The sequence below is a fragment of the Felis catus genome, chromosome C2 (genome assembly GCF_018350175.1).
Source record: "Felis catus isolate Fca126 chromosome C2, F.catus_Fca126_mat1.0, whole genome shotgun sequence".
In the NCBI taxonomy this organism is placed as follows: Eukaryota; Metazoa; Chordata; class Mammalia; order Carnivora; family Felidae; genus Felis; species Felis catus.
In genome coordinates, this window is record NC_058376.1 from 100,377,230 (window position 1) to 100,399,770 (window position 22,541).

Here is a 22,541-nt window from a genome sequence, read left to right on the forward strand (position 1 = left end):
TGGAAATTCAGGTGGTGTTAAAGATACAGTTTTTAAATAAATGCCACAGATTTTTGTAATCATAATTTAGAATGGAGTAAAAATCAATAATTGCAAGTTATTTTTTTAGGTATTTCTATAGACTGGATTAAATGGCAAATTAAAACATCATATTCTACTTCTTTCTATGTTTAATGTATCTAACTGGAAAAATAAAGGTGCTTTTTTGGGAGGATTATGTACTATAGGAAGTGGCCTCTTGTAAATTTTTTTAACAAAAAATAAGTTTGGTAGATAAAAACAAACACAATATAGCTCGCCCTTCCAATAATTTTGACATTTTCTTGTTTACAACTGTAAGTTTATGTTAATTAGCTATTAGTCATTGGAATAGATACTGGACATGTCTCTTAGACATTAATTTCTGATTAATATGGCTGAGCTGAACATTGATGTAGCAGGTGTCAATGCTTATTTAAAAAATTGAGATCTGGGGGGCGCCTGGGTGGCGCAGTCGGTTAAGCGTCCGACTTCAGCCAGGTCACGATCTCGCGGTCCGTGAGTTCGAGCCCCGCGTTGGGCTCTGGGCTGATGGCTCAGAGCCTGGAGCCTGTTTCCGATTCTGTGTCTCCCTCTCTCTTTGCCCCTCCCCCGTTCATGCTCTGTCTCTCTCTGTCCCAAAAATAATAAACGTTGAAAAAAAATTTAAAAAATAAATAAATAAATAAAATAAAAAATTGAGATCTGGGACACCTGGGTGGCTTAGTAGTCTGAGCTCTTAATTTCAGCTTGGGTCACGATACCAGATCTCATGGTTCAAGCCCCAAGGCTCACTGACAGTGTGGAACCTGCTTGGAATTCTCTCTAACTGCCCCTCCCCAATTCATGCAGGCTCTCTCCCTCTCAAAGTAAATAAATAAACTTAAAAAAAAAAATTGAGATCTGAATCCATAAAGCTATTTCCATGGCTTAGTCCTTCACATTATCTTCTCAATTACGGAAATTTCAAATTTAAATTTTATTATACACTCAAAAACAATGGAAATATTTCAGAAATGGGTACATTACTATTTCTAATGGATATTAAATATATAATACTGAATTATTTGCTTTCTATAAAGTAATTCAATAAAATATCTTTAGTTTTCAATGAATTTGTTTAAATAAATATTGAGAAAAATACTCCTGCAATAACTTTATTTACTCTAAGCAACACTGGTCACTATTCTAAAATAATTTAATGCCACCCAGAGACAGAGGTATCTGGAGTATAGTTATCAATTGACTTCATCAGTAATTAAAAACAATAGCCAATTGAATAATTTCAAATTATTATCTTTAGTACCCATGGTGAAAATAAATATATTCATTTTGAAGATTTAAAATATATTTAAAAGTTTCAATTTAATATTTTCCTTTCACATTATCCACTTTTGTAATATATATCATATATATTACATGTATATACAATATATGTATGGATATATACATATATTGTATATAATATATATTAAAAATCATTTTTAAGAAGGCTTAATTATATATTCTATACAATATAATATAATGTAATGTAATATAATGTAATAATTTAATATAAATACTAAAACTCATTTTTTAAGAAAGATTTTTTTCCCAGTAACTTAAGATATATTTAGAAGTTTTTAAATCCTTTTCAAAAAAGTGCTCATGTAGGTGACTAAAAACATACAATAAAAATACTTCCATAACACAACATTGCAATCCTTTGTATTAGCTAAATTTTTCAAAATCAAGTGGTAACAAAGGACAAACTGTCCTACAGGTGAAAAATGTTTCTTAAAATTGAGCTAAATTCATTATGACTAAACCATTTTTAAAATTAGAACATGTCTGGGGCCCCTGGGTGGCGCAGTCGGTTAAGCTCTGACTTCAGCCAGGTCACGATCTCGCAGTCCGTGAGTTCGAGCCCCGCGTCGGGCTCTGGGCTGATGGCTCAGAGCCTGGAGCCTGTTTCCGATTCTGTGTCTCCCTCTCTCTCTGCCCCTCCCCCGTTCATGCTCTGTCTCTCTCTGTCCCAAAATAAATAAAAACGTTGAGAAAAAAAAATTTTTAAATAAAATTAGAACATGTCAAAAATATTTGGAAAATATTTATAGTGATGGGATTTTCAATTATATATTTAGTGGCAGCAAGTATTTCCCAAAGTTTTGTTCTCAATTCATTGAAGGGTTACAGAGAAGATTCTTCTAATGTAAGAAGTTAACTCTTTCTTAGGAGAAAATTATAAAAATACCTAATGCAGAATTTTTCTCAGTCAGATATCTAATAAGGCATATGTTCAGTTATTGATTTAAAGCCTAAGTAAATAATTTTTGCAAAAGTAAGACATACAGCAGAAAAAAAGAAATTCTTTAAGAATATATATTTCTTGAATGTTAAAAATTGGGGATATGGGGCGCCTGGGTGGCGCAGTCGGTTAAGCGTCCGACTTCAGCCAGGTCACGATCTCGCGGTCTGTGAGTTCGAGCCCCGCGTCAGGCTCTGGCTGATGGCTCAGAGCCTGGAGCCTGTTTCCGATTCTGTGTCTCCCTCTCTCTCTGCCCCTCCCCCGTTCATGCTCTGTCTCTCTCTGTCCCAAAAATAAATAAACGTTGAAAAAAAAATTAAAAAAAAAATTGGGGACAGTTCTATCCCTTTAGATAATTTTTTTATTAGTTAAATGAAATCAATTTTGTTTTCAAATTAATTAAAATTAGAATATATGTTTCACATATATTTTTAGATTGATCATATGATATTTTATTCTCTACATCAATAATCATTCATTTTTTTTAAGTTTATGTATTTTGTGAGAGAGAGAGAGCCCATGGGGGAGGGGCAGAGAGAGAGAGAGAGAGAGAGAGAGAGAGAGATGGAGAATCCCAACCCTCCACATTGTCAGCACAGAGCCTGACACAGGGTTTAAACTCAAGAACCATGAGATCATGACCTGAGCCAAAATCAAGAGTCAGTTGCTTAACTGACTGAGCCACCCAGGTGCCCCAGTAATCAGTCATTTCTTGTGAAATGTCAGCAAATATATGTAATGTATGTTAAATATATTAATGTACCAAAATAGACTTGATCCTTTATATTTATTATGAATATTAAGTACTGAAGATGATTTTCTTATTGATCTTTTTAAAGATGGACATACATACAAGTAAGAAATTTTAAGTTAGCAAATACAATATGGTGTTTATTATTAACAGATAGTTCAATGTATCATATGTCCACTGAAAACACTTTCAGTTTCTGTAACTTTGATTGGAGAAATTCATTAATCCAAAAACTTCTTGAGTTACTATTATATGCTAAGACTGTATTAGGTGTAAAAAGTACAAAGAAGATTAAGACATTATCTTTAACATCAAGAATTTCAGGGTCTCATTAAAGAAACTTTATATATGAAGCAATCAGTACAAACACTGTGATCCATGCTGTAATAAGAAAATGATTGGAAAGTCTGCCTAATTAGGTATTTGAAGAATTTTTTTCCTGAAATAGTTCTATTTATATGCAGTTGATTTCAAACAATATAAAAATAAACATTTTACTTCCAATTAATAGTGGAAAATTTTTCGGGGCATCTGGGTGACTCAGTTCGTTGAGCATCAGACTCTTGATTTTTGCTCAGGTCATGATCCCAGGGTTGTAGGATCCAGTTCCTCATCAGGCTGCAGGCTGAACGTGGAATTGCTTAAGATTCTCTTGCTCTCTCCTTCTGCTGCCTCTTCCTCGCTCACTCTCTCTCAAATAAAATAATAGTAGAATATTTTTTTCCACCTTAGATGCTCTTATAGTATCACACACAGAGAGAGAGAAGGATGCAGATAATGTGAAATAATGCATTATTATATTATTTTTAGCACTAGAATATGTTTTAAAACGAATAGTAAATCATTAAAGTCACTGTTCCAAGACTGAGGAGGGGAGAGAACAAAAAGAAATATAATGTAATTTGTAAAATTCATTCTCTTGAGATATGGCTTGGATAGATTCTGTGCTTGAAATAAAACAACTACTTTTATTTTCATCACCCAAAATTTCACTCCCTTTAATCTACCCTCTAAAACAGGGAATACTATAGCAAAGATTCTCTGTTGAGTAATGTGGAGATTAAGTGTTGACAAGCTATATTTGAGAAGGGTTGGAGCAATCAATAGAGCATATTCAAGAGAACATATTTAAGTAGAATTAAATGAATTCATTCAGAAAACTTAAGATATAATTAGTTACCTGATTTGATAACTTCAATAGTTGACTTAACTTGTATTCATTGAACAAATAAAGGCCACTTAGGCATGTCAGTCTGATAAATGTTGGAAGGGAAGAAAAATGTCCTTTATGTCTATGAGAATTTTATAGTATAATGAAAGAAGACTCACTTATAAAGCTAGTTGTAATAAGAGATAACAAAGACACCATAAAAAACACATCTTTTTAATGAAATGCTCATAAGTAGAAATATCTGAAAAATACCTCATGTAAGAACTCATAGATACTTCTCCATCTATATTAGTGCATTGCAGAAGACAACTGGCAAAAGAGGAATTGTTATTTCTCGTTCAACATATCCTACTGGTGGACAATGGGGAGGACACTGGCTTGGAGACAACTATGCACAGTGGGACAATTTGGACAAATCAATCATTGGTATGTGAGTCACCATCTTTATCATTACTCCTTTGCGTTTTCTGTTAAGTATTCACTTTTTCTGGTATTAGTTTATATACCTTATAAGTCCTTCTCAGAAACATGCTTTTCACATCATATTTTATGGCAAATAGCATCATGAAAATGTAGTGTGCCAGAAAGTAGGAGCTGGGATGCTTTCTAGAAACTAATAATATCCAAATAGTTTATTTTGAGACAGTAATTTCATCCCTTTTGGTCTCAGTTCCCCAGGAAAAGGGCAGGAGCTGGGAAAATAACATGTGGAGCTAAGAATAGAAATGGGTCGAAATTCTAGATTCTAGGGAATAAGAATCACTCATAGATGCTAAAGAATGAAACATTTCTAACCAAATTTTGAAAGAGTGTTTTGACAATTGTTAGGTAAATAAGATATTATCGTTTTAAAGGGGAAATTGATACTTTTCATTTCAGATCTAGTCTTAAAATTACTTTACATTTATATTAGGATTCAAGGAAACAATGTTACTACTTTAAAAGAAGAGCTGGGATATCACATGAATCCTATTTTATTGAAGTGATCTCAGAGGATTGTATTTAATGAGGATAATTCTTATTTGTTTGCTTTTTTTCCAAATAATGAGGCCTATGGTTAAATAATTACATAGATAGCCTTTTATATTATATTATATTATATTATATTATATTATATTATATTATATTAATTATATTATGTTATATTATTTTCTAAATCATCATCTACATAGCAACCAAACAGATCACTCCTGTACCTCTAGCTTATAGCTCTACTTTTCCTCCTTTCTGAACGAAATTACTAGCCTTACTGCTTTTTATTTATTTTTTAATGTATTATGTTTATTTTTTAGAGAAAGAGCATGAGGGGGGAAGGGACAGAGAGAGAGGAAGACACATAATCTGAAGCAGGCTCCAGGCTCTGAACTGTCAGCACAGAGCCCAACATGAGGCTTGAATTCACAGTGAGATCATGACCTGAGCTGAAGTTGGATGCTTAACTGACTGAGGCACCCAGGCACCCCAGTTTTAAAAACTGAAACCAAGGTGGTGCCTGGGTGGCTCAGTTGATTAAATGGCCAACTCTTGGTTCCAGCTCAGGTCGTGATCTCACAGGTCCCAACTTTGAGCCTGACGTTGAGCTCTGCGCTGACAGTGCAGAGCCTGCTTGAGATTCTCTCCCTCCCTCTCTCTCTCTGTCCCTCCCCTTCTCATGGTCTCTCTCTCTCTCTCTCTCTCAAAATAAATAAATAAACAAACAAATAAAATTAAAAAAATAAAATTAATATTAAAAATGAAACTGCTTCCGTAACTTCTTCCAAACTGAGACAGAAACACTGCCATTTTATTCTTATGCTATAATGTATTTATACCTATTTTGTGCTCTAAATATACCATCTTGTAAGTGACAAAGAAGCATAGTGTCTTATTTTTACATCATTAACATTATAACAGCATGAATATTTTAAGAGGAAATGATAGGTGTATTAAAAATCTGAAAAATGTTTCCTTAGATTAGAGGTTATTAGAAATGGAACATCTTATCAAATCATCAAATATCAAAATATATGATGTAGTATCTTTGTAAATTTTTCCTGATTTTTTTTAGGTATGATGGAATTTAGTCTCTTTGGAATCTCATATGTAAGTAACTGTATTTCTTTTATCTTCATAACTTATAAATTTTAAGAAAAAAACATTGAAATTAAATGTAACAATATATTTTAGACTGGTGCAGATATCTGTGGTTTCTTCAACAACTCAGAGTATGAGCTCTGTGCCCGCTGGATGCAACTTGGAGCATTTTACCCATACTCAAGAAATCACAACATTGCGTTTACTAGGGTATGTAATGACTACATGTGCTTTCATTCCTTTCCTCCTAACCTTAGAAGTTTTGAATAGAACTCCTCCTGCCAGGCTGATTTCTAGCGCTTGCTTTGAATGAACTTCTTTACATTAACTGAGGACATTGGAGCCCATCACTTTGAGAATTTCCTGATTTGGGTTACTCTTCTTTCTACTTTAGGGTTTAGAACTTGGTTAGCTGGCATACTTACTGCTGTTCCATATACTTTTAGAATAGCCAGGGAGGGAAAAAAAAACTGCTTCTGTATGTAACTTCTTCCAAACTGAGACAGAACAATAAAAAAAATCAGCTTCAAAGTAAATTACAAATGAAAACTCCTTGGAAATACTAGTATCAGTGCATGAAAATGAGCAGATTTAAAAGGCAAATGTTAAGACAATGAGTTGAAAATTTGAGAAAAAAAAGGAAGAGGGAATTAAGAGCTAATTCTTGTGTGGTGGCACAATTCTGCACTTTACTAATTGTCTGAAGGAAATGTTTGAATAAGAGGGGTGACAGTATTACAAATTATGGAAAAGTATGAACAATTAAAGGCAATATCTAAGAGCTTAATTTTGTGATATTGACTTTAGTGAAGAAGTGCAGGGGAAAGATGAATTATCAAAAGTAACTCGTGGAAGAGTTGTAGACAGAGCTGCTCTTTGAAGGATGGGTTCCAGCAGCAGTAACTGAATGGTGAATCTCATCAGGTGCTGTGAAATCTTTGTGTCCCTCCTGGGAAATTTTAGCTAGAATAGAGGAGATTTATTTTAGAAAATAAAAATCTATACAAGGATAGAAGGCAGTATGGGACCACATTTTGGAAGAATTTGAAAGTTGGGCAATAACAACATAACTTGATGAAATAGGAATATTTTAACAGGAAAACTTGCTGTCAGTAATGCAATTTAGAAAGCTGTAATATTGGAAGAGAGGGATGAATCAAAAGCCTGGACAGGGATTTATTCAATAAGTATTTATTAGGAGGCCACTATTTAATATTTACAATGTCCTTGCTCTATAATTCATAAATTGTAGGCAGGATAGAGATAATAGGCAATTATGTGTGTGTGTATGTATATATGTATAATCAGGTATAAATAAATGCATATAAAGAAAAGATAGTGCAAGCTAAAGTGACAGCAATTTGGGGGATTCTGTTTTAGAAGGGGTACCTATGAAGGTCCCTCTTGGATAAAGTGACTTAAGCATTAGAGTGGAGACTTTAGTGGGGCACAAAAACCAAAAGCAATATAAGGATATGGGGGGCAGGGAGAATTTCAGACAGAGGGAGTCAGTGAAAGACTCCAAGAAGGAATTTTGGAGAAGATGAAATAGAGGAGGAGGAAAAGACTGAAGAAGTATTTCTCAATAAAAATCTGCAGAACAGAAAGCTCAACTTAAGTTTAATTTTGAGGTAGTACAATTAAATTTAGAATTCATGGTTTAGGGGCGCCTGGGTGGCTCAGTCGGTTAACCACCCGACTTCAGCTCAGGTCATGATCTCACCGCTTGCAAGTTTGAGCCCCATGTCGGGCTCTGTGCTGACCGCTCGGATCCTGGAGCCTGGAGTCTGCTTCAGATTCTGTGTCTCCAACTCACTTTCTGTCCCTCCCCCCACTAATGCTCTGTCTCACCTTCAAAAATAAATAAACATTAACTTTTTTTTAATGTATAGTTTAGACTTAAATGCTTGTATATCAGCTTGTTAAAACTGAAATAACATCAGTTAAGTCAGCAAGCAACGGATAGGATCTTTGCATCTTTCTTACTTGACTTTGGAACTAGTAAGGATAGAATCTTATAGCTTAATTCTTGGACCTTTTTACTTTCAAGGTTTTGCCTCTTCTAACATTTTTACATACACAAACACCCAGTCATCATTCAAGCTTTCTAATCTAAAGCTCATTAATCTACATCAAGCTTACTGATATCTAAAAAAGTTGGAATCTTCATAGATATGGCCAGCTCTTAAGGACCCTCTCTGTCTGTTGAAAAACATAAACATATTGCCCCCTAGAGTTATGTGGCAGCTTTGTTTGTTCCCCAGCACACATTAAAATATAAAATGCTAATCGTCTTCACTATTATTTTTTGACCAGTAAGTGCAACAACATTTCTTAACAGGCTTTTAATCTTTCCAGTATCAACTTTAGTCTTTTTACCCGGAGTGTGTATTCCAGAGTGTATCTGGGCATGTTGTTCTTCCTTATCCAGCATTAATTAGGTCCTTTCTTTCTGCTATCTTAATTCTTTAATATCATAACTTATCCATTTCTCAGGAGAACACATAATGTGGGGGTCACCATGATAGGTTCTGGGTATCTCTGTTTATTCCAATCCACTTTTTAAAAATTTGTTAATGTTTATTTTTAAGAGAGAGAGAGATAGCACAAACCGGAGAGAGGCAGAGAGAGGAGACAGAAGATCCTAAGCAGGTTCTGTGCAGATGCAGATGCTTAACCCACTGAACCAGTCAGACACCCCTGTTTCAACCCACTTTTATACAGCATTTCATTTATTTTCTAGTCTTTTCACCCTGATTATCATTATGTGGTCATCTATTCAAATTGAACTGTTCTTTACATATGTTCACCTAAACTAAATCAAGCTATGGGTATAATTTGCATTTTTCTTATTGAAATAGTAATATTATGTTCTTTCTCCATCATATGATAGTAATATTATTGCATAAGGTTTTTGGTAAGAAAGTATATAACACATGGCAATGAATGAATATTATTTTCTAGTTTTCATTCTCTAAATATGTATCTGAAAATTATGATTTAAACCAGGACAAATGCTTATGACTATTTCATTCTGCTTTGTTTCAGAGACAAGATCCTGCTTCCTGGAATGAAACTTTTTCTGAAATGTCAAAGAATATTCTAAATATTAGATACACTTTATTACCCTATTTCTATACACAGATGCATGAAATTCATGCTCATGGTGGCACTGTTATCCGACCCCTTTTGCATGAGTAAGTGCACATTTTATTTCCTGCCAAAAAGAAATGGGTTTCATTTAATTTACTCAGTAATCTCTCATAGTATAGAATATTTGAAACTGGAAACTTTTTCATTGTTATTTTAGTATATATTTTCAGTTAATAAACATTTACATAAATAAGTCTATTGATAATCAGGATGTTATTAAAAATTAAACATTAATCAGTTATTACAAAGTAATAATTCTTAGAAATAACTACTGTACACCTAGAGTTAATTTAGATTTACATACTTACTGTATTGACTTTTAAAAATGGAGGCAAGTAATATTACCTTTATATTATGCTTTGATTAGCTGAAGTTTAGAGCAATTAATTAAATCTACCATATATATACCTTACTGAAGAAAACCATCTCACCTCAACTTGGAGGTGTATTATAGAATACCCTAGAACAGTTCTAACATTCTCCCTAGAAAATTGTTTTGGATTCACTTCTTCTTATATTTTTTAATGTTTATTTATTTTTGAGGAAGAGAAAAAGAGACAGAGGGTGAACAGGGGGAGGGGCAGAGAGAGGGAGACACAGAATCTAAAGCAGGCTCCAAGCTCTGAGCTGTCAGCACAGAGCCTGATGTAGGGCTCGAACTCCTGGACCATGAGATCATGACCAGAGCCACAGTCATACGCTTAACCGACTAAGCCACCCAGGTGCCCTAGGATTCACTTCTTAAAGCTCAAACTGATACATGATTAAATCTTGAAATTCTATTCTATGGAGCATAGTTGCATAAATTTTAGCCTGTTCTATTTTTAAGGCAAATACAAGACAATTCTGATTGCTGATGTCACAAAAACAACACAATTAAAAGTAGTACAAAAAACCTTTGAAATAATCATACTTAACTTCTTATGTACCTTATGTTACCAGAGTAATTGAGTGAGGTGATTTGTTAGACTGCACAGTTGATAAATCAGTAAAAATATACAGCACATGTTTACTAAAATAAATAATAATACACAAGGCAAAATGACAAAATAATAAGTTGATCAGTATGCCTTCTGTTCCCAGAATAGGGTTTTAAAAAATAATAGGTATTCCTAGATTCATATCAGCCTCTAGTTACTTTATTAATTTATCTACCATAATCCATTCTTTATTTTTTATAAAATTTTATTAATATCTTGCCTCTCTTATTTCCAGACTTTCCCCTCTTGTGTTCTCCCTATTTACTTCCCAGCAGAGTCAAATTATCAGCTCTGGACTGAGTCCCCAACCGGAAACATTATTATTAACTATGCAGACTCTTGTCCTGTTGAGAACATCTGGGCCTTTGTTCCCATGGGAAGTCCATGAAGGAGTAAATTCAGAGTCCCATTTGGCATTAATCTCAGTTTATAGTACAACAAAGCAAGACAAAAACAAAAGAACAAACAAAAATGTGCAATTCCATTTCAATTAGAGAAAAAATGTGGTTATTTAATAGTGACTATTCTCAAACTATGAAAAACAGATTCTGGTGTTTCCAACCATTTGTATCTGAAATTCAGAAATATATTAAGTTAAATGCACCATTCAGTGAGCTTTAAGTAGGATAAGCAAAATCTTTTTGAATTACCAAATCAAGGTTCTTAGAGCACACCTGTTTAACAATTCTCATCCAGAGTACTTACAACTTTTGCTTCCTAGTTTGTTGATCTTTTATGAGGCACCGTTAATATTTGTACCTCTATGAGTTCTCTTCAGAGGTTTCTCATTCAGCTGGTCTTATAGACATTCTCTGCATTTTGAAGTAAATTTAGTTATAATCTAGATTTACTCATAAAATAGTGTGCTAATTACTGCACATTAAATCCTAACTGATAGGGGCGCCTGGGTGGCGCAGTCGGTTAAACGTCCAACTTCAGCCAGGTCACGATCTCGCGGTCCGGGAGTTCGAGCCCCACGTCAGGCTCTGTCTGATGGCTCAGAGCCTGGAGACTGTTTCCGATTCTGTGTCTCCCTCTCTCTCTGCCCCTCCCCCGTTCATGCTCTGTCTCTCTCTGTCCCAAAAATAAATAAATGTTGAAAAAAAAAATTTAAATCCTAACTGATAGAATTGTTTTTGATTTGTTTATAGTTTGGTTTTCATTTCAGTCCACACAAGTCTATACTGCAAAATGTGATTTGAATAATTATTTTATGATATTCAGATTTACTTATTTGTGAATATTTTGTCAAGGTTCTTTAATGACAAGCTAACCTGGGATATATTCAAGCAGTTCTTGTGGGGTCCAGCGTTTATGGTTACCCCTGTACTGCAACCTGTAAGTTCTATCATACATTTTTGTTCACAAAATAGTTTTGTATTTGGTTTATATGTTTTCAATGATTATATCTTTAAATTCCAGTATAGGGACACTGTAGCAGGCTACGTCCCTGATGCTCGGTGGTTTGATTATCATACGGTAAGTAGTTAAGAATTCTAGGGCATTGCCAAAGTGGAAATGAGTAACAATTTGATCCAAGCCTTTTCTTTAGGGACATATTTGGTCTACTTTACATTTAAAAAGAGTAAGATAGTTCTTGCTAATTACAGCTGAATCAAATTAACACACAGTGAAAGAGTTAATTTATGCCCCATTGTTTGTTATGTAGACATTGATTTATTTTACTGAATAAGCATAGAGAGTGCACATTATACACAAAAAGTTCATTGCCCTTTATTGAATATATGAAATTATCATTAAAGGTGATGTAGTCCTTCCAAGAATAATGTATGTGAAAAGTCAGGAATAACTTTTGTGACTTTTCAAAACCCACACATTTTCTTCATGTGAGCATCACAAAAACAAATAGTGGTAAATTATTTTCAAAGCTATTAATAATTAAGAAGTACATGCTTTAAACAATGATTTCCTGAATAAGTATTTGAGTTTTTATTAATTTATAAATTAAGTATATCATTTGATTTATAAAATGCAACCTCTCAAGCACCAATATTGCTGATGATTCCATTTCTTATAGCTTGTGTTCTTTCCTTCCAACCATCTCATTTCCAGGGCCAAGATATTGGTGTCAGAGGAAAATTTAATGAATTTGAAGCTCCTTTATATAAAATAAACCTACATGTCCGTGGTGGTCACATTCTACCATGTCAAGAGCCTGGTTTAAATACATTTTACAGGTAAGTGAAGTGTTTATAGAGCTCAGATTAGATTGTGGATACGTCATGTCAGAATTGTCAAGAACTGGGAAGGGGTCTGAGATTTTACCCTACTTCAAAGCTTACAAATTACTTTGTAAGTTAGTCTGCCACGGTGTCATGAATTTTGGGTAGGACACAAAGGTCTGTTTTACTCAAGGCATAACAAGAGACACAAACTTCATGTTTGCTTTTTTCTTTGCCCCCAAAGTTCCATGGGGATGACATGGAGTGGCCTATGCTGAGGCAGGTGCTACACATGTAGGAGGTTTGTGCCACAGCTAAGGAACTCCAAACCTAGGCAATCTTTTATAATGGGCTGCAAGCAAACATGTTCATTGTTTGCTTCCAAGGGAGACTTTACCTTTGTTATTATACTGGCCAGTAAATTTTTTTAAGTTTATTTATTGTGTGTGTGTGTGTGTGTGTGCGTGCGCGCACGCGCGTGTGTGTGAGAAAGAGACAGAGTGAGAGAGAGAGACAGAGAGAAAGAGAGAGAGAGAGAGGGACCCAAGCAGGTTCTGCACTGTCAGCCCAGAACCCAACACAGGGCTTGATGTCACAAATGGTGAGATCTTGACCTGAGCCAAAATGAGGAGTGGGACACTTAACCGACTGAGCCACGCAAGCGCCCTGGGCAGTAAATTTTTCTTTAATTAACTTAAAAAGAACACTGCCCTATCTTCCAATACTGTTTGCTTTAAAAACATGCTTTTTTAATATTTTTCCCTTTTTTTAATTTAAATTTTAGTTAACATACAATAAAATATATAGTTAACAATGTAACTCCATATATAGTTATAACAATATAACTATATATAAACAACTTAACAATATTAACTATGGGGGCGCCTGGGTGGCGCAGTCAGTTAAGCGTCCGACTTCAGCCAGGTCACGATCTCACCGTCCGGGAGTTCAAGCCCCGCGTCGGGCTCTGGGCTGATGGCTCGGAGCCTGGAGCCTGTTTCCGATTCTGTGTCTCCCTCTCTCTCTCTGCCCCTCCCCCGTTCATGCTCTGTCTCTCTCTGTCCCCAAAAAATAAATAAATAAATAAACGTTGAAAAAAAAAATTAAAAAAAAAACAAAAAAACAAAAAACAATATTAACTATAGTACTATATGTTAACTAACTAAAATTTAAATTATGTATATATGTATACAAATTCATGCTAAGACATGTTAACATCTTTACATGGAAAATATTAAGTTGCTGTAGAGATTTGAATGCTAGATGTTTTGGATATTTTAGGGAATTTCCATGGCAGTACAACCTTCAACATTTGTGATTGGAAAAGGTAATTATGCCTAAATGTAACTGTATGAGAAATCCTTCCTTAGCAATATGAAGCTATCAAATGAAATCACTTGTACAGTGAGCATGGAAGCAGATATTTAGTTCATAAATGGGCCTATGCAGGCACAAGCTTGGGAGGGATTGCCCATTTCAAGAATAGAACTTAAAATTTTCATACTACTCTTCACATTCTTGTTAATAATTTCCAATGATATTTCAGTGATTTATGTATGGAAATGTGAAGAAGTTTAAACGATAATAAATAAAAATTGCTATTAATATAGTTTCATGTCTAATGGTCAGTGACAGGATTAGCAGAGAGAAAAATAAATAAATATACCAATAAATTTAACATGGTTATAACTGTTATAAGTGAGGCTCCTTTCAATTTGTTACAATAGATCAAAAGACATGCATGATATTTTCTATTAAATGTGAAGGATTTTATGGTTTATATCGTTCCCAGTAACTCATCACAAAAGGAAAGTCCTTTAATTTTATTGGTCTAAAACAGTTTGTATTCTCCTTAGTTGATAATCATCTTTGTTTTCGTTTGGATACTTATGTGGGTGCCATATCATAACTAAACATATGCTACTGTATAAACATTGGTTAAAATTATGTCTTTTTTTTTTTAGTCGACAAAACTACATGAAGCTCATTGTTGCCGCAGATGCTAATCAGATGGCACAGGGATCTCTGTTTTGGGATGATGGAGAGAGTATAGGTGAGTGTTCCATCTAGTTGGAAAATGTAATTGCTGACATACATATATGTCACATTAGTTTTATGTATCTACTACTGTACTTTGGAGGCTGAATGAAAGCTAATAATATTATACAAAGCTGAAATCATTTAATAATTAGCTGACCAACTTAAAAACTTAGTGTTACGAACATTAAAGACTTTTCTCTTATCCTAAATATAGTTGATCCCTATGGTAAATGTCTGCATATCTAAGAGTTGTGTGTGCACAGAGATTGTATATGGATCATCTTTTACTCCTGGAAGTTAGCCCATGCCATTCATGATAGACATTCTATATGTATGAGGTCTGCCCAGCTGAAAAGCCATGTTCCATGTGTACATGGTGATGCATAAAGGATGCCACTAAAACCTGACATAGTCTAGAAACAAAACTCAAGTTTGATTTTGTATTTCATGGCTATTTTTTTGTATTCAATATTTTTACATGAAAACTTTAAAGATTTAAACTTAGATCTATGTTTATGACTATTTCTTAAAACCAGACTGAACCGCCAAGCTTCCAGCAATGTGTGTTTTGCTGACCATTGTCCTCTGAATCACTTGCAGTAGGCTATTAAAAATGCAAATTCTGAGGACCACTTAGTTTCCATTAATTTGGGAAGAGGCCAGGTATCACCTTCAGATGATGATTATGCTGTTAATTAAACACTCTGTGGATTAGGTTTATTGACTGTCATTAATAATGCCAACTCTACTAGATGGGAAATCTGAATATTCACTTAACACAATCCACATAAAAACTAACATCTGGGTGAGTCGTTGTTCTCATGGAACAGTTCATTGCAATCTAATTAAATTATCTGTGGAAGAGAGATCTTTCAGTACTAGCAAAGACATTTATCTTGTATCTTTTTAGGTGAATCATAGTTAATATTTTTCAATATTAACAATAAGAATTATTTATTAGTAAATAAAGTACATCAGAAGATTAATATAAGAATCATGTTGTAATAATCAAGACTCTTTAAAAAAACCTTTCCTAGTATTTTGTGATTTAAGGTGAAGAATCGACCACTATTAGTTAAAATCCTGTTTTTAGAGTCCTGACCTTTATTAACACAAAAAGAGGGGTTGTACTAAGTTTGCAGCCTTTCTCACCTGGGTCCAGCAGGTTGTACTTTGAATTTGCCTACAGCTTCCCAGGGTTGTAAAGTTGAGTAGTGCATAATTTAAACCTTGTCTTGGAATCTTTGAATTTAACTATCTAACAAATTTAGTTAATTCCTTTGAACAGCAAAGGAGACAACGTGCCCCTTAGAAATTTTTCTGTAGCTCTACTTACCAAACTAAGATATAGATGAAAGAAGTTGATATGACCTTTACCCTATTAAAGTTTCATGGCAGGTTTTTTTAATTACTGAAAAGTAACATAATTCAGATATTTATTTCTTGATCCCTCTGTATAAACATACAAAATTATTTTGGCTAATTGTATTTAGCGTTTTTTGGTTATATTGCACAATCTCAGTATTTTTGTTATAATTAAGTACAAAGATTTCAGATAATCTTTTGACATTTCTTGAGTAAACAGCAACAACAATACACAACAGATGCTTAGAGTGCCCGGATTTAGTGGATCAGAATCTCCAAAGAAGTTTTCTCTCACAGCAAACTCATCAATCTAGTTGATAGACACTAATTTTTTTCCTCCTTTAAGTACATTCACATTTTATAATGTATTATTTTTTGCTGATATATATTTTTTACCTCAAAGAAAATCAAAGATAAAATACAGCATTTCCTCCTTTTCCATGGTTTTGCTTTCTGCCATTTTGGTTACCCACAGTCATCCGTGGTCCCGAAGCAAATGATCCTACTTCTGAAATGATCATTTCATCATGTAGGCATTTTTCATCTCACATTATCACAGCAAGGATGAATATAGCACAATAAGGCATTTTGAGAGTGAGAGAACACATTCACATAACTTTTATTATTACACCATATTGTTATAATTGTTCTATTTTTAGTTACTGTTCATCTATTACTGTTGTTAATTTATAAATTAAACTATATCAGAGGTGAGTCTTTTATAAAAAAAAAAGCACAGTGTATACAGGGTTTGGTACTGTCTGAGGTTTCTGACATCCACTGGGGGGGGGGCATCTTAGAATGTACCCCCTACACACAAAGGGGGACTTTTGTAAACCTATCTTGAAACTCGTGTATATTAAGTAAATTTTGACCATGCTAACTAATAAAGTTGTAGATTAGTAAAATCTTATTTTTTCCTACTTATCTTTTTTAAAAAATGTTTATTTATTTATTTTAATAGAGTGCATGTGAGGAAGGTGCACAGGGAGTGGGGAGAGAGTCCAAGCAGGCTCTTCACTGTCAATGCAGAGCTGGACAGGGGGCTCGATCTCACGAACTGTGAGATCATGACTTGAGCTGAACTCAAGAGTTGGATGCTTAAGTGACTGAGGCACCCAGCCACCCCGTCCTACTTATCTTAATGAAATAGATGTATGTGTACTCTTGACTAACATCATATGTGGTATTTTTTTCTTATTTATGAAAAACAACAAAACTGCCCATATCTTCCTAATAGTTACCACTTCTGTGTTCTTTTACCTCATGGTTGTATAAACAATTGGTCTTAAAAACTTATGCTATATTTGTATAGTTAAAAGTTAAGACTAAAATTTTTGCCTCAGAACACATATCAAATAAGCCATGCATACATTGGTACATATAGAAAAAATGTTTTAGGCAGAACATAATTTAATTTTAGTGTAGGAAAAATTAATTGCAAACTAATTTTCAGAGAATTATTTAATCTAATGCCGGCATTTATAAGTTGGAAGAGGAAATTAAAACTTGTTACTTTTTCAATGTTTTTTTAAGTGTATTTATTTATTTTGAGAGAGAGAGAAGGTGCATGCACTCACATGTGCACCTGGGAGGAGGAGCAGAGAGAGGAAGAGACAGGATCCCATGCAGGGTCCCATGCTGTCACTACAGAACCCAGAGTGGATCTCAGACTCATAAACATGAGATCATGACCTGAGCCCAGGTCAAGAGTCGGATGCTTAACCTACAGAGTCACCCAGGCACCCCTCAATGTTATTTTGTTTCAGTCATGTATTTGTCTCCACTTTAGCCTTTCTGTCTTACCCATGCTTGTTTAGTTTTACCTCTAAACACAATCTTAGAATTCAGGGAAATCTAGACTTGTTTCCAGCTTTTGTTAATAATTAGTTCATTTACTTTCAGCCATTTATTTAACTTCTCTGGGACTCACATTCCTCTTCAACCATAAGAATAATAAAATAACTTATCTTAGAGCAATGTGATAAAGTACTTAAAGTTTGACGAATAGTACTTAATTTAAGCTGTGAAATTATTTTAAAAATTGATTTTAATATGGCAAGATTATATTTTGATGAACATGAATATAAACCCTGTTTTATTATTTGTATTTCAGTAGACCTATAATAGTCTCTAACAACTGAATATTTTTCTCAAATGACACTAGAATACGTTACCATCATATTCATTTGCCTTTATACATATTATTATGTTGTCAGTCATTGAAGTGGCCCATAAGTGTCCACCACTATCACCACCCAATTCTGGTAATTCTTTTACTTCTTTCACCCTCCCAGAGGTGTTTAAAGTGATTTTAGACCTGTCACCCTTTAGTGTTACCCTCCTACATACAGATACACACACTCCTGGCCTTCTGTAGCCCTCTCTGGTGAGACTCATCCTTCATATCTTAGTCCTTCTTGGACTATATTTGAAAAAGTTCAGTAAACTTAGAGAAAAATTTGATATGTGTTGATGGTATTTGATACCCTTTATACTGGGAAAGAGAAGCAAGATATACTAGTTTTTACTATTTTTCTTCTTTGGAAATATAAATATATTACCTTTTTTTCTCTCTACAGACACCTATGAAAGAGACTTATATTTCCTGGTACAGTTTAATTTGAACAAGGTATGTATTCATGCCAGATCATTTGTATGCAATTGTGTTAAATAATATTTGAAATTTTATGCCAGATTTTATACTTATTTATATTTTCATATTTCATATTTGTTGTATAATGTATCTCATTTCAAATATGTGAGTAAATAATTTGCTATACTATGAAATCCACTGTAGTTAACAGACATAGATTTTAAAAGATTTAATTGCTTTTGAAAATGAAGGGTTTATATTACTTCTTTTTCTGTGACTTTATAGAATACCTTGACAAGCACTATATTGAAAAATGGTTACATAAACAAAAATGAAATGAGGCTTGGATTCATCAACATATGGGGGAAAGGAAAGACTTCTGTTAATGAGGTTAATCTCATATATAATGGAAATAAAGAGTCAGTTAAATTTACTCAAGAGGCAAACAACGAGGTAAGTGACAAAGGAAAACACACTTTTTAATAGAGTTTTTCAAAATGTCTATATGGATATCTTATATTTCCTATCCGTCAAGAAGCATAATTATGGATACCTATGACCTTTGTTGTTTATTCATATTCATTAAACTTCCTGAACTATCGCCATTATTATCATCCTTAGTAACATGTCATATGAATCAACCTAATGGAATGTATGTTACAATTCTCCTGATATAATCTAAGCAAGATAAATTTCCATTAAGCCTCTAAATCAGTTGTCCCTATATGGTAAAGTGCCTTAAAATTTAATTTTTTTTCAAATATAAAATGTCTACATTTAAACATTTAATACATCTTAGATAAAATATTTTGGAAATCTTTGCAAGATGTGTCTGTTGGCACTCATGAATAATTTGACACACAGGTGTATGAGGATATGGTTCATATGTTAAATAAGGTATCAGGATTTTTATGTTATAGTCCACTGTTGCCAGTAATTAGTTTTTTACATTGAACAAATAATTTTAAGTCTTTTTTTTCTTTCAAGTTAAATAAGAATATGCAAGTGAACAATCTCTTAAGCTCCTTCCGATTTAAATTCTGGAATCTTTGTTCTGAAAAGATAGATTCCAAAGTGCATATATTCTAGAAAACAGCTAACTGTCATAAATGATCCAAGCATAAGGCTATGTCTGCACTGCTAAAACTGTGTGATTGTGTGTGTGTGTGTGTGTGTGTGTGTGTGTACCTTTTGTCTTTGTAGCTGTATAAAAATAAGTAGCTGTGAGTCAACCAGTCGCTTCAGGTGAACCTAATTTATAAAATAGCCAGCTACTTGACTGACTTCAACTTAAAAAAAAATAACAATCACATCTTAGACCACAGTCCTAGGTCCTCATAGATTTTATAAACACGAGAGATGCACAGCACCTGAAAGATTGTTTCATCCAGTTGAAACTTAATACCTGTCTTGTTGTTACTACTGTTTTGTAGCCAAGTATCATTTCCCCTTTAATACAGAACTATGTCTTAATTACTATTTTTGTATCAAAATAAGTTTATTTCTTTAAATTATATCGAGGTTGGGAAGTTAGAGTTTTGTATATTTAATGTCCTTCCTTGGTAATAAAAAAATTGATTAACACAGTGCTCCACTCCCATTTTTCTTCTTTTTAAAATTTTACTGGTTTATAAAATTGTATGGTAAAGCCATCACTGATTTAGTCCAGTGTTAATCATATGGTAGACCAAGAAACTGAGTTCTGCAAGAGGAAAATTAATTTTCCAAGAATAAATAGTTAATAGTTATCAATCATAATTAGCAATCTGTGTTTTTGAACTGCCCAATATTCAATCAGAATAAAAAGGGTGATTTGCCATATATACTTTCTTACTCTTTATTTACTACTACATTGGTAAAAATAAAGTTCCTAACTTTTACTATAAAAAAAAAAACTAAATACAATCAGGTGAACAATGTCAAATAAGATATTTTAACATATGAAATATCTTTTCAAGTTGATTTTGACTGAATATTTGGCATAAAAACACATCATTTATAAAGAAAAATTCATTACACTACTTCTAGATCCATTCACAAGAAATTTTACAACATTTCATTACCTCAGGGATTACAAAAGATTTTAACTACTAACAATTGAGCAGTGCCTTCTAAACTCATTTAATTAAAACAAATATTAATGAGCACCTACTATTTCCAACCTTTCTACATATATGGGAAAACTAGAGAGTGGTCAATTTCTTTCTTTATCCTGGTTGCCCTTCTCCATGGGTGTGGGAATTATATGCAAAACATGATTTAATTGCTTTATCCATATTATTTAAAAAACATTTTCCTAGCAATAGTTACATTTTGTTGTCTTTGTACAGCTATTAAAAGCTATCTGACGTATTTGTTGCTTTTCAGTTTTGGTAAAAAGGAACTAAGTTAGATTTTGGTGTAAGATGGTCAGTTTCAAATCCGGCTAATTTATATTTTAAAAAATTATTTAACTTTTACCTTTTAAATTCTTCTACTGCCCAGAATGTTGTGCTTTAGAAAAGAATATATTTTATAAAGCCCCTATAAGAGTGCCTGGTATTCAGTAGGCAATAAAGGAATGTTGATTCTCTTCCTCTTCTTTTGCATATTTGATAATTGAATCTAAACTGTCTGAGCTAAGGCACAGAAAGTCATGTGAGTGTATTGGAGAAAAAGCAATGGTAAGGTCTAATGAAATCATATCATAAAAACATTACACGTGATGGACTACAGCTGCTTAGACACCTCCATAATTAGTCCCTACGTGGTCTAATTGAGATTCTGTCCAGTGAAAGAAAGTAACACAACAAAATTGAAATTATTGGCAATAAATTCAGCATCCTAAACCTTTAGGGATTGATGCAAAAGAAAACATATTTCTAATCTAATTTGTGTGTGTAGATGACTGGCTCATATTTGAGAGCAGGAAGCACAGAGATTTATCTAATGCAATTATAAATACTACCATGTTTCAGAATATGGAGAAAGAGTAAAGTAATAGAAATCAAGATGACTGGTTAATAGTATTAGTTTTTCACAATCTTTTAACAACCATTCCACCTATCTGAGATTTATTTTTATTTGAATAATGAGTGGGTTGGGTGAGATTATTAGTGAAATAGGTGTGAGCTCTCTGGAATAAAAATTCATCAAAAAAAAAAAAAGAAACAAAGACTATCATGTTACTTAGAGAAAATTTATTTATGGAAATAGTCTTTGTTAAAAAAACAAAGGGACCCAACATTGTTCTTATTAAATAATAATTATCATTTTACTTTCTTTTTAGATATTAAATATTGATCTGACAGTAAATAATGTTATTCTTGATGAACCAATAGAAATCATCTGGTCATGAAGATCACCATCAATTCCAGTTGTCAAAAGGAAATTAACACCTGGATTTAAGATTCACTGTACTTACAGTTTTTTCTCTTTGTTGGTTTCTTATATTGTATAAAATATGATTTTAATAAAGTCTATCTAAAGTTATTCCATAGGGTACATTGATATTAATACTAATTTTATTATATTAATGTGTTCTAAATCCAGTTTTTTAACATATTTAGTAAGATTTAAGTAATTCTAGTTACCTTGCTAAATATCAGCCAAAACCATAAACTAGTTACTAAATATATATGTGCATAACTGAGATATAATTAAAATAAGTGATTATTTAAATGACATTTTTGTGTAATTGTATACAATATTTTCTCCAATGTTTAGTAAATTTAAGTCAGGTAACAACAGTTGTCATCATATTTAATTATTTCTTAGTATGTACATTTAATTAGGACACAGAAAATAAAATGCACATAGGTATAAAAAATATACATTTCTCTTTATTTTCCAAAAGAAAATTGTTTTAGTTTAGGTTGCTGTGACAAATTATCATAGACTGAGTGGCTTGAGCAATAAACATTTATTTCTCATTGTGCTGGTGGC

The 22,541-nt window shown here is 33.2% G+C and overlaps 1 protein-coding gene across 5 annotated transcripts in view; it reads left to right on the top strand.

Moving 5' to 3' along the window:
* The window catches only part of SI (sucrase-isomaltase), a 157,536-nt gene extending 135,448 nt beyond the window's left edge, over nt 1-22,088 (top strand). For 4 of the 5 annotated variants that reach the window (XM_045036312.1, XM_045036313.1, XM_045036311.1 and 1 more), the window contains 11 exons: nt 4,520-4,653; nt 6,275-6,309; nt 6,394-6,510; nt 9,349-9,497; nt 11,687-11,771; nt 11,856-11,912; nt 12,507-12,631; nt 14,581-14,669; nt 18,604-18,653; nt 18,903-19,070; nt 21,886-22,088. In XM_045036312.1, coding sequence (XP_044892247.1) covers nt 4,520-4,653; nt 6,275-6,309; nt 6,394-6,510; nt 9,349-9,497; nt 11,687-11,771; nt 11,856-11,912; nt 12,507-12,631; nt 14,581-14,669; nt 18,604-18,653; nt 18,903-19,070; nt 21,886-21,954 — 1,078 coding nt within the window. In that variant the 3' untranslated portion in view covers nt 21,955-22,088. 5 annotated transcript variants of the gene reach the window in all.
* The last annotated feature ends 453 nt before the right edge of the window (nt 22,089-22,541 follow it).